The sequence below is a fragment of the Rousettus aegyptiacus genome, unplaced genomic scaffold, assembly GCF_014176215.1.
Source record: "Rousettus aegyptiacus isolate mRouAeg1 unplaced genomic scaffold, mRouAeg1.p scaffold_m13_p_1, whole genome shotgun sequence".
NCBI lineage: Eukaryota > Metazoa > Chordata > Mammalia > Chiroptera > Pteropodidae > Rousettus > Rousettus aegyptiacus.
The window spans coordinates 99,441,656-99,458,629 of record NW_023416284.1 but is presented as its reverse complement, the minus strand read 5'-3'; the positions used below and the strand labels follow the sequence as shown (position 1 = coordinate 99,458,629).

The 16,974-nt window shown below is 38.4% G+C and overlaps 1 protein-coding gene and 2 pseudogenes across 3 annotated transcripts in view; 2 read left to right on the top strand and 1 right to left on the bottom strand.

Annotated features, from left to right (window-relative positions):
* BICRAL (BRD4 interacting chromatin remodeling complex associated protein like) overlaps positions 1-16,974 on the bottom strand; it is a 91,804-nt gene that overhangs the window by 22,738 nt on the left and 52,092 nt on the right. Inside the window, exons 1-5 of one of the 3 annotated variants that reach the window (XM_016128605.2) lie at positions 10,654-14,101; positions 9,786-9,831; positions 9,323-9,371; positions 9,166-9,234; positions 4,949-6,628 (exon numbers count right to left, since the gene is read on the bottom strand). In XM_016128605.2, coding sequence (XP_015984091.1) covers positions 4,949-6,628; positions 9,166-9,234; positions 9,323-9,371; positions 9,786-9,826 — 1,839 coding nt within the window. In that variant the 5' untranslated portion in view covers positions 9,827-9,831; positions 10,654-14,101. Of the gene's footprint in view, positions 1-4,948; positions 6,629-9,165; positions 9,235-9,322; positions 9,372-9,785; positions 10,628-10,653; positions 14,102-16,974 lie in introns of those variants that run through there. The other 2 variants (XM_016128604.2, XM_016128603.2) reach the window with 2 other exon arrangements.
* LOC118605184 lies at positions 14,082-14,199 on the top strand (annotated as a pseudogene).
* Positions 14,232-15,210, top strand: LOC118613598 (annotated as a pseudogene).

Genomic DNA, 16,974 nt, shown 5'->3' with positions numbered 1-16,974 from the left:
AAAGGATGGAGGGTTGAGGTAGAGAGCAAGATAGGGAAGAATGAGATGGCTTCAGGGACACTTTCTGCATAGCCCTGAATTCTGGGACCATGTTTATAGTTCACATGTTCAAAATAAATTAAATAGAGAAAATCGACAAGAATAGTGGGAAAAGAATCCAAAATAAAATATAAACAAAAATATTTTTTAAGTAAATAGTATACCAAGGATGAAAAATAAAATGAAGTAACTCAAGTAATTTTTGAACATAGAATTTTGACTATATATCTTTAGACTAAAGACAGAATTGTAAACCAATACTGAAATCTAATTAGTAGGCTTGTTTTTCACAGTGGTATGGATTAGTAATTCTGAAATTATTTTCTCTGTACTCTAGGACTGAGCAAATGAGTAAATATATTGTGGAGCTGGCTTTCTCACTGTTAGAAAATGAGTTACAAATATGGAAACGAGGGAGACCTGAATAAAAAACCCTGTGGTCCTGGATTGGAATTGTATCAGTATGAACTACATAAAACAGATTGATAGATATATAAGTAGCTACTGATGTTGAGTTTATGTAAGTTCTGGCTGCAACCTTAGTATCGACGAATATGTAGCACTGAGATCTTGGTTTCTAAATACTGTTCTCCATTAGAAGAAATAGGCGCCTTTAAGAAATGGTTGATTCCAGGACAGGGGCAGAGAAAGTAAAAGACGAACATGGAACATCTTGTTCTGCCAGAAATTAAAGAACATGCTCAAAGCATGATGGAAACATATCCAAAGGACCAGCAGTCAAATTGGAGGGGTGCCCATTGGCCATCAAATTAATTTGAGCATCAAAATAAATGATTGTAACCACCTTTAACCCATCAAATAAAATAAGAATCTGTAAGTCCATACTGATATAAACAAACATAAGTAAACGGGGAGAAGGAAAAGTTTTTTCTTAGATTAGAATGCCAACAATTAATATAGAACAAATGATGGAATTAGAAAATCTCTATTTGGTGACTATCACAATAACAGCTGATTCAGTAAAACTGATTCAATCAGGAATTATCAATGAAATGTAAACCAGTGTGTGCAAGTTTGATGAGCAACTGGCTATCTACAGTTTCAAAGTATCTTTCACAAAAGATTTCTTAAGATGCATCAAACAATATCTTAAACAAGTATTCAAAGTTAACATCGATAGTAATGGGACGAGTCCACATTTTGAGGACACATCATTTCTGCAGCAATCCTACCAAAAACGTATGACCTAAAACTAATCATGAGGAATATCAGAGAAACCCAAATTCAAGGACATTGTATAAAACTGATTAGTATGCTTCAAAAAATATCAAGGTCATTTCAGGTCAAGATAATGAAGTAGATAAACCCTGTGCTCTCCTCCTCTCATGACCACACCAAAATTACAACTACAGAACAACCATCCTTGAGAATCACCTGAAGTCTAGCTGAACAGAAATCCTACAACTAAGAACATATAGAAGACACGTAAAGACTTGTAGGAGGAGTGGAGATGCGGAATGGGCTGATCCCAAACCTGCAAGTAGCAGATAAAAATTGGGTGGATTATCTTGGCTGTAGAGATCCCCCCAGTGGAGCGAGGGGGTGCTAGCCCCACACCAGGCTCCCCAGCCCAGGGTTCCAGTGCCAGGAAAAGAAGTCTCCACAACTTCTGGCTATGAAAACAAGCAGAAATTGTGGCTGAGTGAGGCAGAAGACTGCTGAAGTCCCAGGTTTTCTTTTTAAAGGGCCCATGCACCAACTTACTCACTGATGGACTCTGAGCTCCAGTGCTGGGGCAGCAGTGCAAAAGGCACCTGGGACATACAGGAGGAAATGAATTGTCTTGCTTCAGGGGGAGGACTGGAAGGGCAGCTTTCTCCCAGACAGAAGTGCTAACAGAATCCATTATTTCTTTGTTGAGCCCTCCCTCTTCCCGGTGTGCAGACAAAAGTGGCCACTATATCTGAGTTTCCATCAATCTGGCTAACTCTGGTAGCCCCACCATGGTGATTCTGAGACTCTGCCCCACCCAAGTTGGAAGTACCCATCAGATTGTCGGCTGATTTCTCAACAGAAACTCTGCAAGCCAGAAGGGATTGGCAATAAATATTCAGTGATAGATATTCAGAGAACCAAGAGTAATCTACCCAGCAAAGCTATCATTTAGAATTGAAAGACAGATAAAGAACTTCCCAAACAAGAAAAAGTTAAAAGAGTTCACCACCACCAAACCTGTATTACAAGAAATGTTAAAGGGACTTCTTTAAGAAGACAAAGGTTAATAATGTGAATAAAATAGCAACAACTACATATCTATGAGCAATTAAATGTAAGTGGATTAAATGCTCTAATCAAAAGACGTAGGGTGGCTGAATAGATAAGAAAATAAGAACCTTACATATGCTGCCTATAAGAGACTCTATATCGAAAGACCCACACAGGGAGTAGAAAGGGGTAGAAAAAGATATGTCATAAATATGGAAATGAAGAAAAAGAGTTGGAGTAGCAATACTTATATCAGACAAAACAGACTTTAAAAACAAAGGCTATAACAAGAGACAAAGCAGGACCCAGTAATCACACGTCTGGGTATTTATTCAAAGAAACCTGAAACGCTACTTTGAAGGGTCATGTATGCTGACTGCAGCATTATTTACAATGGCTGAGATGTGGAAGCAACCTGGGTATCTATCAATGGATGAACAGATAAAGAAGAGGTGGTACATATCTACAGTGGAATATTACTTAGCCATAGAATGAAATGTTGTCATCTACAACATGGGTGGACCCAGAGGATACTGTGCTGAATGGAGTATGTCAGACAGAGAGGACAAATGCCATATGGTTTCACTTATATGTGGAATCTAAAAAACAAAATAAAGAAACTAACAAAACAAACAAATTCATGGATGCAGAGAACATTTTGATGGTTGCCAGATGAGAGGGGAGTTGGGGTGTGGGTGAAAAAGGGGAAGGGATTAAGAAGTACAAACTAGTAGTTACAAAATAGTCGTGGGGATGTAAAGTACAGCATAAGGAACATAGTCAATAATACTGTAGTAACTATGTGTATTGTCAGGTGCTCAATTTATCAGAGCAATTGCTTTATAAGTTATATAAATGTCTAATCACTATGTTATACACCTGAAACTAACATAATATTTTATGTGAACTCAAAAATTAAAACTTTTTTTTAAATGTCAAAGAGAAACTGTTCCAGATTTAAAGATGTGACAACAAAATTAGACAGTGACCCCAGTTTGGATCCTGGACAATAAAAACAACACGAAATGATTTTTTTTCTTTTTTGCTATAAGACACATTACTGGAAAAACTGATTAAATCTGAATAAAGTCTTTAGATTACACAATAATATTGTAATAAAGGTGATTTCTTGATTTTTAAAACTGTACTAAAATTATATAGGAAATATCCCTGTTTTTAGAAAATAAACACTTAAGTGCAAAGTATTTAGGGGTCAAGAGTATCAAAGAGGTATGCGTGTATGAGTAAGAGAGAGAGAGAAGGATAAAACAAATGTGGTAAAAAAGTTAACATATGAGGAATCTTGGTAAAGGGTATATGAGAATTCTATACTATTCTTGCAAGTTTAACTTTTCTATAAATCTGACATTTCAAAATGCACACATGTGTACAGACATGCACGCACACACATGCCCCTTTGGTACCAAAAGTAATACATTGAATATCCTTGATCATAAATAATCTTTGCTCCCTTAGGATTCTGAGCAAAATTACTAAGTCAAAGCTATACAGTTTTTAAAATATTGATGTACATGGTACAGAGAAGTTTCTTAGTACCTCTAAATGTGGAGAAGCAAGGCAGTATAAATGGAGGACTGAGAAGGGTAGAACATGAGGTAAAAGTTGAGTGTGGAGCTGGAACTAAGGAAAGTGCTCAGAATGAGTGGGAACCAAAAGCTAGATGAGTTTAAGGATGGGCAGATGGGGGTGAGGGACCAAAGCTTATGACATTTGAGACTTTTTGGAAGCATAACCCTTACACGGTTTTACTAATTGCACATAGTAATTTGTTTGCACAATGGCATGGTAAGAGCAGGCTCAAGTACTTGGTCAAATGACAATGTCTTGGATCCCTCCCTCTATATGCATCCTCTTGGTGAAAGCCAGTTACCCACTATTGAGTCACACTGAGTCACTGAGCCCTTCTGATTGGCACTGAAAAAGCAGCCGCATCTTCTCTACCCGGTCCATGGTTATATGACCTAATGGCTTGCTATATGATGAAAGTAAATAATTTAAAATAAGCTTTCATTTTAAATACTCATAACATTCCTTCAAGTATATACAGTAACCTCTCACTTAAAGTTGTCAATAGGTTCTGTGATTTTAAGCAAAATGATATATAATGAAACCAATTTTACCACAGGCTAGTTGATATAAACAAGAGTTAAGTCCCTATGGCATCTATCAATGTTATAACAAAACAACGTCGAAAGAAAGGATTTTATTCAAGGACCTGCTATGTATTAATATTGGCTCTTAAGGAGTATTTACTATTTATCATGCCAGGGACTACTCTAAGTGCTTTATGTGGATTATTTCATTTAATCCTCCAAATAACTCCATGGGGTGGTAGCATTACTATGTCCATTTGACTGGTGAGGCAAATCAAGTCTAGAGAGTTAACACTTGGGCCCATGCCGGAAAGCTTAGATTCAAATCTATGAGTATGACTTTAGAGTCCTCATTCTAAACCATAATGCTATGCTGGATACAAAATTTTAATTTTAATCATAGAAGAATAAAGGCAATCAATCATAAGTTGAAAATTTTAAATAAGTCAGATAAATATATTAATAAAAAATAAGTAAAAAGCCTAGGATGAACATTATATTCTATTAAATACATATTCCATTTTTCCATTCTGTCATCATCTGAGTATTCATCTGATAAAGGAACTTACCTGACAGAAAAACTGTTGCTGGGTTCCTGCTCCAGGTGTGTTACTGAAGGTGCTGGTAGATTTGGAAGAAGAAATTGGAAGACGATGAGACACACTGACAGGTACTGGAGTCCTGTTTGGCTGGGTCAGTGGATCTCCCGTAAAGTTTGATACTGATGTACCAGACTGAACTGCAGATCCAAGACTAGGATGGGCAGTGCTGGATGAACTGACAACAGGGAACCGATTAGGTCCTGACATGCTTGTCACCGAGGGCACGGTGGTGAAGCCCGGTCTTCCTTGGGAGACGTTACTCTGCCCAGGTGACAGGTGTAATACAGTTGGTGATGCCTGCTGCAAGGGCATCTGTCCACCAACAATCTGAGGAGAGGCATGATTGACTATCACTGGACTTCCAGAGGCGGAAAACGTCTGTCCAGACACTAACTGGACGGCAGGATTCTGGTTGTTCAGCATCTGTCCGGAATACGATTGGTTGGTCCTGAGCATGTTGGAGGAGCTTCTGTTCAACATGACATGCTCTGAGGCCACTTGGCCAGAAATGAGCTGAGAAGACTGAGTCTGAAGAAGTTGCCCATTTATAGTTTGGACGTGGTGTACCGAGTTGGAACTGACAGGAAGGCTTGTAGGTATGAGAAACTGACTCTGGGGTGCGTGAGGCTGGCCCATGGGGGAATGAATGACAATACTACCTGCAGCGCTGCTCACTGCCTGTGAGGTGACTGGTTTTCTTGTGTTCTGTTGGTTTACAATGTTCACAGACATGTGCGGACCAACTACTGAGCCCTGGGGTGAGCTTGCAGAGGCAAAAGAGATCCCTTGTTGCACATGGTGCTGTTGTATTCCCAAATTGTTCACATTGTATGTATTTTGCTGACCCATCTGAATAGGCTTTGGCTGGATATTAATTGGAACTTTATTTGAATTTGGTGCAAGACCTCTTTGTATGATGATGTTATGTACAGGTAAAGATGTTTGAAAATTTGTGCTGTTAAAAGGAACGGTAACAGGCTGTGCTACTGGACTGGAGCTGGAGTTGCCAAACAAAGAGTTGCCATTAGGAGTCTGTCTATGAACCAGAAGCCCTCCACTCACATTTGATGGAGCTTGCTGCCCACTGCCCTTTAATATGATTTGAGATCCATCTAGGTTATTAATTGTCATCATGGAAGGTTGATTACCAAATGACCCAATTAATTGTATTTGACCAGAACCACTAAGCTGACTGCTATTAGACAAATGCTGGCTGGGAACACTGATCCCCACGTGTTGCATAAAGCCATGTTGCACACCCACTGTATTGCTTGCAAACGATGCTCCAACAGGCACGTGAGTCACCCCTATAGGCTGCAGCGTCTGACCTGAGTAATTAGAAACATTAGAAGCCTGAGTAAAGGATGCTGATGAAGAAGGATGAAGCTGAGCTTGTGCAAACTGTTGGCTTGAACCTATACTGGCATCCAAATATGCCTCTTCTGCCAACGTCTGTTCAGTGATATTGGCCTCCTGCAAGGATTTCTGAAGAATGTCGAAAGGTTGGTCTTCACTGAGATCAGGAAGAGGAGAAGACTCAAGTTCATCTTCGAGAAACTGAAGGCTACTTGAAAGTGGCAGTCCATCACTGGGCCCTTCTCCAAGCTGGTTGCTCACAGCTTTGAGGGATGACTTAGGATCAGCATTCTAAGAAAAAAAAATAAAGAGTATCTTACATGGCATAGCCAACCTTTGAAAGAGATTCTAAAAAAAAAATTTAATCTCACTTTTGAATATGAATAAAGCATGACAGTCTGCTTTTTGGGCACATCTCTCCAAACTGCTCACTTTATTCTGATACTTTATTTCCTTAGTAATGATGTTGAACATTATTTTTTTAAGTATATGATTTCATTGCTCTGGTAAATTATTTTATAGAAAATAGATAAACAAAAGGAACATACTAATGATTACTTGTAGTTTAGCATCATTTTTCGAGATACTGGCACAGATTTTAATTTTCAGGATTGCTTTCAGTCCAAGGCTTAATTGGGACTCAGCTTAGGAGGTGTGTGTATCGAGGAGAGAGTCATGTCTAGTACCTTGTAACACAAGAGTGTAAGCAAGTTTTGGGAATTCAGGGTGTTGTTCTATTAGAGGTCCAGAGGTATTCCAGATTCAGACCTGTTTGTTAAGGTTTCTCAGAACTCCCCTAGTTTTAACTACTACCCCAGCAAGATCAGTCCAGATAACATAAGTTTCCCACATAAAATGAGTGAATGGTCATGTGATTTCTTAGAAGTACTCCGCTTATTATGATGTTTTAAAAACTACTCCAGAGTCCTATTCAAAAGTAAAAGTCCATCAACATTTATTTATTAAGCACCTAAGGAATAAGTATTCCAACTAGAGGCAAACAACACAGGCATATGAAGAGAACTGAACATGGACACTCATAAGTAAGATATACTCCACTGGACCAATGGTTTTTCATGGGACATGTAAAAATTATAAAAGAAAAGATATGGCATCAACCACTATTTAAAATAAGGTGAAGACAATGTGAATGTACTTAACAATGTGAACGGTATACTTAAAATGGCAAATTTTATGTTACACGTATTTGAACACAATTTAAAAATTTAAAAGGTGAAGAAAAAAATTAAAGAAGATCCATCAGGAATGAGTGGTCCATAATTTCACTTATATGTGGGTAAACAAACAAAACAGAAACAGACTTATATATACGGAGATCAAACTGGTGATTGATTGTCAGATGAATGGGTGGTTTGGGAGTCTTGGTGAAAAAGGTAAAGGGATTAAGAAGTACAAATTGGTAGTTACAAAAAAGTCATGGGGATGTGAAGTACAGCATAGGGAATATAGTCAATAATACTGTAATAACTATGTACAGTGCCAGGTGGGTACTAATAGGGGGGATCATTTTGTAAATTATATGTCTAATCACTATCCTGTATACCTGAAACTAAGATGAGTGGGATATGTATTTGTGTTTAAAAAATATGTGCACATTTGTAATAGCCAAAAGGTAGAAACAACACAAATGTACACTGATGGGTGAATGGATAAACAAAATGTAGTATATACATTAAATGGAATATTATTCAGCCTTTAAAAGGAAGGAAATGCTGACACATGCTACAACATAAATGAACCTTGACAAAAGCCAGACACAAAAGGACAAATATTGTATGATTCTATTTATAGGAAGTATTTAGTTAGAAGAATCAAATTCACAGAGACAGAAAGTAGAATGCTTGGTACCAAGGTCTAGGGTAAAGGGAGAGAAGAAAGTTAATGTTTAATGGGTACAAAGTTTCAGTATGAAAAGATGAGAAAGTTTTGGAAATGGATAGTGGTGATGATTATATGATCATGTAAATTTACTTAGTGCCACTGAACTGTACACTTAAGAATGGTTAAAATGGTAAATTTTATGCTATGTATGTTTTCCCACAATAAAAAATATTCATATGTATCGCTTTAAAAATAAGGAATGGTTGGTCCAACTTGCAAAACTAGAGATTCTCAGCCTTAAGCTAATAAGGTGTTGGGGGATTGATGATGGGAAGAACTATGTAGGAAAGCCAAGACTAGTTCATTTGACTAGTACCCACCTGGCACTGTACACAGTTAGAAGCTCTTGGAGCTTTAAACTATGAGCTCCAGAACCCGGTGGCCTGGGTTAGAATCCTAGCTCTGCAACTCCTGGATGTGTAATTTTGGAGAGTACTAACATCTCTGTGCTTTGGTTTCCTCATCTATAAGATCTGGATAATAACAGAATCTACTTTGTGGAGTTATTGTGAGAATTAAAGAGGTTAATTATGTTAAACCATTAGTACCTCAAACAGTTATTATTATATTTTTTCTCATTTAAGATGAAAATGTTTAGCAAGTGACTACAGTTAAGAATAATTTCTGTAAAGCTGTACAACAAGGTTCAAAACACTCTAATATGACTTTCTCAGGTTATAACATTTCTGAGACATTTTAAGAAGAAAGTTGAAAACTTAGGAAAATGGCAAAGGAAATCTCATATAGCTTGTCTTAATTGAATAAAAGTAGAAAGTGCCAACATAATTCAGTAGATTTCCTTCTGTGTCGATTGCAAAAAAACAAGGTAATGATTTTCATCATGATACAAAGGCAAGTAAAGCTTAATTCACAAGGCATCAATGAGACAAAAACACTTGTCATTGTATTCAGTTTCTAATACTCACACTAGAGTTGGCGAAAATTGAATTTGAATTGGCTGCAGAATATCCTGCATTAGTCAAGTCATCATTGCTCTGCAAAGGTACAAATTCAACAGACTGATTACTTTAACTGTGTAAAGAAGAAACAATTTATATCTGTGATGTTCTAAGTATTACTTACAGATTTATTACTAGGTCCATGTAGAAAATAGTTCAATGCCTGTGGGTCTCTAGAAAACAACAAAAAAAAGGGAAAACAACAAATAAATACATTATCTATGCTTAAGATTCATTTTTACTAGGGTAAAAATAAACAACATATTAGCCTGAGTATTTTAAAGCAATTTTGTTAGTAGTATTTTGGTTTGTTTATTTATGTATTTAATGTTGTTTTATTTCCTATTATCATTCATTTCCTGCCTTCTGGGATTTGTTAGAAAATGACTTTAATAAAGGATAAATAAAGCATTACCTAATTATGACCCTTATCATAACAAATTCTCTTTATTTGTTAATCCACACTATATCTATGAAGATTAATTTTTATTTTAAAAACCCATCGGTTTTAATATGCTTATTAGGTTGTTTTAGTACAGCGAGCCTCATACACTTGATTTACCCTGATTTTGGAACAAGCATCTTACCCAATAAGATCAAGGAGACACGAGTCATCATCATCATCCATGACAACTATAAGGAATAAAAAAACTGTTTCAGCAAAGCATATTAAAGCCAGTAGCATCTGTGTAACATAGAAATATACTATATACGTTCCTAGATAAACAGCTGTGTACTTCATGTGAGTTTTTCTTTTAACTGCTTTATTAGTAATAGGATCTAAATTTTTTGTGGTCATTCAAGAGATTAAGTATTCAATTTAAATAGTTTTTATTGAACACAAATCCTTAACTTACAAGTCAAAAGGAATCTGGACAAATCAAAGATAGTTGGCTGCAACCCCGCATTCGCAGATTCCCCAAAGGGAATATAAACCCTGAACAGCTAACTTCTTCAAAATGTATCATGAACTAGGAGAGAAATAAGATTTTTGTTTTAATAAAAAATCTCGCGGATACAGAGGCCTTTGAATTTTGTGATTGGATGTTTCCAAACATGTGAGTGATCTGAATTTCTTGCCTTATTTTTAGCTAACTTTAGGAAAACAGAAAAGTCAGTTCTGCCTACTTTTTGAGGCAGAAGAAACAACATAGTCCCAGGCGGTATTGCTACAGGCTCTGTCCCAAAGGTCCCAGGTTATCTCTTGGCAACAACCCTACCAACTGTACAATTCCAAATAATCTATATCTTAACACCAGAATCTTTAAAGTAGAAAATCTCAACCAAAAATTCAACCAAGCTCCGGGCCCAAAGCTCCCTTTCTCCCCAGCCATCGGCAACATCAAGCTCAGCCAGCACAATTACTGTGCTCTGGCTCAAACAATAACAACTGTACAAATTCCAAGAGCAGTTCTCCCCCTTTCTCCTCCCTCCCCCGAGATCCGGTAAACTTACACTAGTGATCCGACACCTGGCAACACTGCTTCACTCCCATTTCAAGCCATGCGTGGAATAATTTACATCACGGAATGCCAGGGCCAAGAGTTCTGGAGCAGTTGGAAAGGGCAGTTGTGAACGGCAGTTGGACGGAGGAATGAAATCCTGAAGAGATGCCCAGAAGAGGGACACGCCCGAAGACGGCAGAAGGGATTTCAACTAAATGCTTTTTCTTGGTTAAAACTGCCATCTCCTTTTTAGCTCCCCCAAACTGTCTATCCTATCAGTCACAAGACCAAACAGGTACAAAAAAAAGACTCCTGTCACATTGAAGGAAACATGCTTTCCTCAGGAAAGGTCTGGAAGGGTAAGTACCATGCGATGTGGGACCTTTCTGTTGGGGGGTGAATTCACTCAGTTGCTTAATGATCTGGGTGATTACGACCCATTTGAGGGGAGAGGAGAGATGATAAATGAGATCGGAGGAAGAAAGGGTGCAAAAAGCTTATCGAAGGTAAACTTCATTGTTAAAACTGTGAAAGGGGCAGCTTGGCTATCCGAAATTTTTTAGGACTCAAATATGGAGTTACTTAAGGGCATGCTGGCATGACTGTACTAACATAACGTGACTTTTGAGGGGTAAAAATGGCTCAGGAAGGAAAGACAGGAATACTGCCATTAAATAGATATATAGAAATCTGTGTGAAAGGCTTCCTTAAACCCTGATACTTAATATGGTAGAACTGCATTAGTTATAGCTCATTATTGTACCACGGGCTTGTCTCCCAGATATCACAATCATATGGACTAAATTTGGAAATTACAATGTATAATTAAGCCTATAAAGTGTATATTATTTCTTTACTTCAACATGACCATTTAAATCAGGGTCCCCAACCCCCAGGCTGCAGACCAGTACTTGTCTGTGGTCTATTAGTAACCTGGCCACACAGCAGGAGGTGAGCAGCGGGCCAGCCAGCTCCTCAGTGCTAGTATCACAGCCTCAGCTCCACCTCAGATCAGGCATTAGATTCTCATAGGAGCACCGACTGGTCTCTGGTGCCAAAAGGGCTGGGGACCGCTGATTTAAATGAAATTCCACAGTATCCTTTGTAAATTTATGTTTTAAAATGTCTAACAGTCTCTGAAATTTAAATTAATAAAAATGTAAGTGAAAAATGGCCTACATCAAAAAACAGAAACAAAACAACCAAACCGCACAACACTTTCACAACTATATCTCAGCTTCTTTATACCTTCACTATTTTATATGTGTACCTAGCTCCTCTAGAGGAGAACGAGATGCCTAAGGATTAACAAACTGAGAAAGGAAGTCAGCTACGGTCACTCCACCCAGGATCACTGCCACTCGGACTTTCGAGCACAGAGAACATTTGTCGCCCTGAAGTTCAAAGTGACAAGCTACTCCTTGAGTAGCCCAAATAAAGAACAATCTTACGATAGTGGATGAAATTAAAAGTCATTGTACATCTTCCTCTACCAAACCAAATGGGCTGGTCAAACACTGGACCTCGCAGAATGCTTCTTGGGGATATCCGCCCTAGTAGTGGCATCGGTCCTACAAGATAGGCCTACCCCTTTCACTTGCCTTGGGTAGAACTCTATGAGCCTTTATAGTCAGGAGTACCCTGAGAATTCTACTTTTTAAAGGGCCACCCACTTTTCTGACTTTAAACAGTTTCCAATTAAAAGAGGTGACTCTTATTCCTCTATTCTCGGATCTACATAATGACAAAATATAGCCTAATCCAGTAGTTCTTTTCCCCAGGAAGATATATGGTCCACAAAAGTAAGCTTACTTAGGTGAAGATGTATAAATTGACTACAATTCTTAAGGGGGAAGACAATCTGAGAATCAGAAACTAATGATTCAAAAGTGAAGAGTTCATTTTTTTTGGAAAGGTGCTCCCTTTACTTCTGGACTCTTGTTAGGGGTCTTTTCTCATTAAAGTAACAACCCTGGAATCACAAGATGGGCCTCTGACAACAGATGAATTTTATAAGGCTACAGGATACATGAATCTCCGTCTAAAGGATAATCCCTAGATCAGTGGTTAAAACTACTTCTTGGCACAATACACTTAAGAAAGTTACATACCCCTCAGAAATAGCAGCTTACATAAGTAGGCTCTGTCATGGAGGGAAGGGGGCTGTAGCTCTTACAGAATCCTGATAGGAAGGCACTCCAAGAATTCAGAATCACTGCCCCAGACACCTGACTACCACTCTTAAAAATTTAAAGCTAATATTTAAAATTGTTTTTGAGTCAACACTCACTCTGAATAATACCTTTAATCAAGAGAACACAGTATAAAAGTGACATTTCAAATCAGTGAGGAAGAGACGTTAGCCATATGGAGAAAAGAAGGTGGGTTCATACTTCATGTTCTACACAGAAGTAAATTCCAGATAAATCTAAGAGTTAAACGGGAGTGGGAGTTGGGGAGGAGAATCTTAAAGTAATAGAATAACACATGGGATAAATTGTTTTTTCACAGTCTTGGAATGGGGGCCGTCTAAGTATGTCACAAGACAAAGAAGTCATAAAAGACTGACAAATCTGATGACATAAAATTAAAAAATTCTGTGTAATAAAAGAAAAATCCATAAACAAAGTCAAAGACTAACCCCCCTCCCCCCCCAAATAAGAGGGAGAAATATTTCCAACTCATGTCACTGGGGGATCTTCTCCCTGACACACAAAGAGCTGCTTTAAATAAGAAAGAAAAAGAAATCAACTACTCTGCAGCAGATCAAGGGGTATAAATAATTAATTAATTTAAAAAGACAAGTAACCCCTGAAGAAATAAAAATAATTAATTTAACTTAGACTAAGAAAAATATACAGTAATCCCCCTTTATCCATAGTTTCACTTTCTATGGTTTCAGTTACCCGAGGTCAACCTCAGTCTGAAAATATTAAATGGAAAATTCCAGGAATAAACAATTCATAAGTTTTAAATCGTATGCTGTTCTGACTGAGTAGCACGATGTAATCTCTAGCCGTTGTACTCCATCTAATCAGGGACATAAGCCACCCCTTAGTTCAGCATCTCTAAACTGTATATATTCTACCTGCCTGTTAGTCACTTAGCAGCTGTTTCAGATATTAGATGGATTGTCACAATGTTGCAGTGCTTGTGTTCAAGCAACCCTTATTTTACTTAATAATAGCACCAAAGCACAAGAGTAGTGATGTTGGCAATTTGGATATCCCAAAAAGAAGCAATAAAGTTTAAGTACATAAAGAAAAAAAAAACCCAGTATATACAGGGTTTAATGCTATCTGTGGTTTCAGGTATTCACTAGGGAGTTTTGGAACATATCTTGTGGATAAGAGAGGACTCCTAAAAATTAAATTACAAGACACTATTTCCTGTCAAATGGCAAAGATAAAGTTTGGTTAAGAATTATGCTAGTCAGGGGTCTACAGCCATGCCACCCTGAACAAACCCGACCTGTCTGATCTCAGAAGCTAAGCAGGGTCAGGCCTGGTTAGTACTTGGATAGGAGACCACCTAGGAAGACCAGGTGCTGCAGGCATAAAAAATAAAAAATAAAAATAAAAAATAAGGGATTGTAAGCTGACAAGGTACTTGCAATCTGTGAGGTCAACCAAGGGTTGCCTCGCCTTAAAAAAACGGGGGTGGGGAAACAGGAATTTTTGTACATTAGTAGTGAGTATGTAAACTCATATAACCTGTAGAGAGGGCGATTTAGCAATATCTTTGAAAAATTTAAGTGCGCAAATCATTTTATCTGGCAAACCTACTTTTGGGTATTTATCCTGCAGACATCCTTATATGTACATGAAATGACACGTATGTAAGAATATCCAGTGCAGCTTTATTGGTTTTAGCCAGACTGTAAAAACCTAGATGTCATGGGTACAGGGTTTCTTTTGGGGTGATTAAAATTCTGGGAACTACATTCTGGAAGAGGCAGCAGAAAACTGCTCCTCTTGCCAGTGCTCGGCCAGGCACTGTGGTAGCTGCAATGGCCCCATCAGAAGACCCTAGGGACCAGAGTGCCAGACCCAACATTATGGGCCTTAAGACAGACCTAGAGACCAGTTCAGGTGGGAAGCTGGCCCACCATGAGCAAGCCGTCCCCATAGGTCAGCTACCCTTCTAAACCGACGTGCTCAAGGGAAACAGCTCTCCCTGGCAGCACCTCCAGTGCCGCTCAGTGTCCCCAGTCCCAACCTAGGACCTGTCAACTCTCCAATGAAGACCGACATCTTGTTCTGTGGGAAAGCCATCCACATCTGACTTAGGAGGCCCCTCTGGGTGAGGGATACCTTGCCCAGGCCAGGAGCACCCTGCCACCTTACAAAGGGACTGTAGCCCCAGCTCCCTCCCAGTTAGTCCACTCTGCTCCCAGGAGCCTGCTGAAGCCCAGGTGAGTCCCTTGAAGACTGTGCCCACGAGGTCATCAGCTTGGGGAACAGTCACAGGCTCACTCAATGCCCTCTCCTCCTGAGTCTGTGGCAGGCAGATTAACTACATAAGCCTGACACACCGGGCTCAAGAGTCCAGGGTCTGCAGTTCCTAGAACACACTCCCTCTTCCCCAGCTAGCAGAAGTCCTTTGTGCCTGAGGCAAGGAAGAGGAGCATTAGATCCACTAAAGACATCTGAAACAGCCAATGAGTATACACTCAAGAGTACCCTAATTTCTAGGGCCTGGCGTGTCCTTCCTCTTTGCTAGCCTTTCAATGGAAGCAGGATAAGGCACATCCATACAGAAAGAGACTAATTCATTCATACGGCAAATTCCAATGGAGAATCTTCTACATGCCAGGATCTGCAAAATGCCAGGGAAGACACCACAGCTTTCTTAGAACTTATATTCTTGGAGTGAGAGGTGGGTGGGGGGAAAGGAGGGAAGAAGGGTTAAACAACCAAATAAAAAGATGATTTTGAACAGTGACAAAAAAATTTCTGGAGTTAAACCACTAAACTGTATACTTTAATTCTGTGGTATATAAATTACATCTCAGTTTAAAATATTTTTAAAAACCCTAGCTGCCAATGAGAGACTTAAACGAGTTATGGTTCACTCACATAGTAGAATACTATAAAGCCATTAAAAATAATAAGGCAGCTTTATACGAACTGACTCGGAAAGATACATGGTCAACAGAAAAAGGTGCAGAATACTATGTACATTATACACCCACATGTGGGGGAGAGAATACATATATGTGCTTATGAATGTTCAGATCCTGAAATGAAGCACGAATAACCATTAACACTAGTGGCTTCTGGGATGGAAACTGGGTGGCTAGGAACATAGGAATGTATACCCTTCACTTATATGTCCTTTTCTATCTTTTGAATGTTGCAAAACATGTATGTAAGGCCTATTTTAAAAAGTAAATAAATACAATTACTAAAACAAAGAGGAGAGAGGGGAGACCCTTGAAACAGAAAAACCTCAAGTTAGGCTCACTCTAGGTAAGCATACCAGATACAGTGGGCCCTTAAATAACATGGGGGTTAGGGGTGCCAATCCTTACCCCAGCAGTCGAAAAACTGCATCAAACTTTGACTCCCTCAAAATTTAACTAAAGTCATCCCTCAGTATCCATGGGAGATTGGTTCTAGAACCCCCATGGATATCAAAACCCAAGGATGCTCAAGACATTGAGCATTACGTAAAATGGCATAAAATAATGTATACAGTTGGCCCTCAGCATCCATGGATTCTCAACTACGGGTCGAAAATATTATTTTGATCTGTGATTGGTTGAATCTATGGGTGTGAAACCCAGCAGGGAGTCAACTCCATCTTTACCGAAAAAAAATCCATGTATAAGTGGACCCATGTATTTCAAACATATGTTGTTCAAGGGTCAACTAGACTCAGAAAATTTAAAGCAGTCTAGTGGCCTCAAGAATAATCTACATCAGCTATCTTGAAAGAAATATCTTAAAGGCAGTTTGATTTTCATTAAAATCACAGAAAGACCTCAAAGACCTCAAAGGTAAAGATATAAAGGAAAATGACAGTCTATTTAAAAAACTTTTTCCACATGGGTAAATAATCTGAGCGCTCATATCAAGAAATATATTGGTTTCAAGAACAGATAATTTAGGAAAGCTAGCTAAACAAATCAATTCTACCTACTTAAGATATTATAAACTAGTGGCAGTAGAAGAAAACTTTTAAAGTCATAACACGGGATTTCAAATACTTCACAAACTGAAATTTGGTATGTGATTGCTATAACAAATGTTTTTGTTCTCTCACTTACATGTTTTTCTACTATTTTTCTTCTTCTAAAAATATAACCTAGAAAAAACAATGACCAATA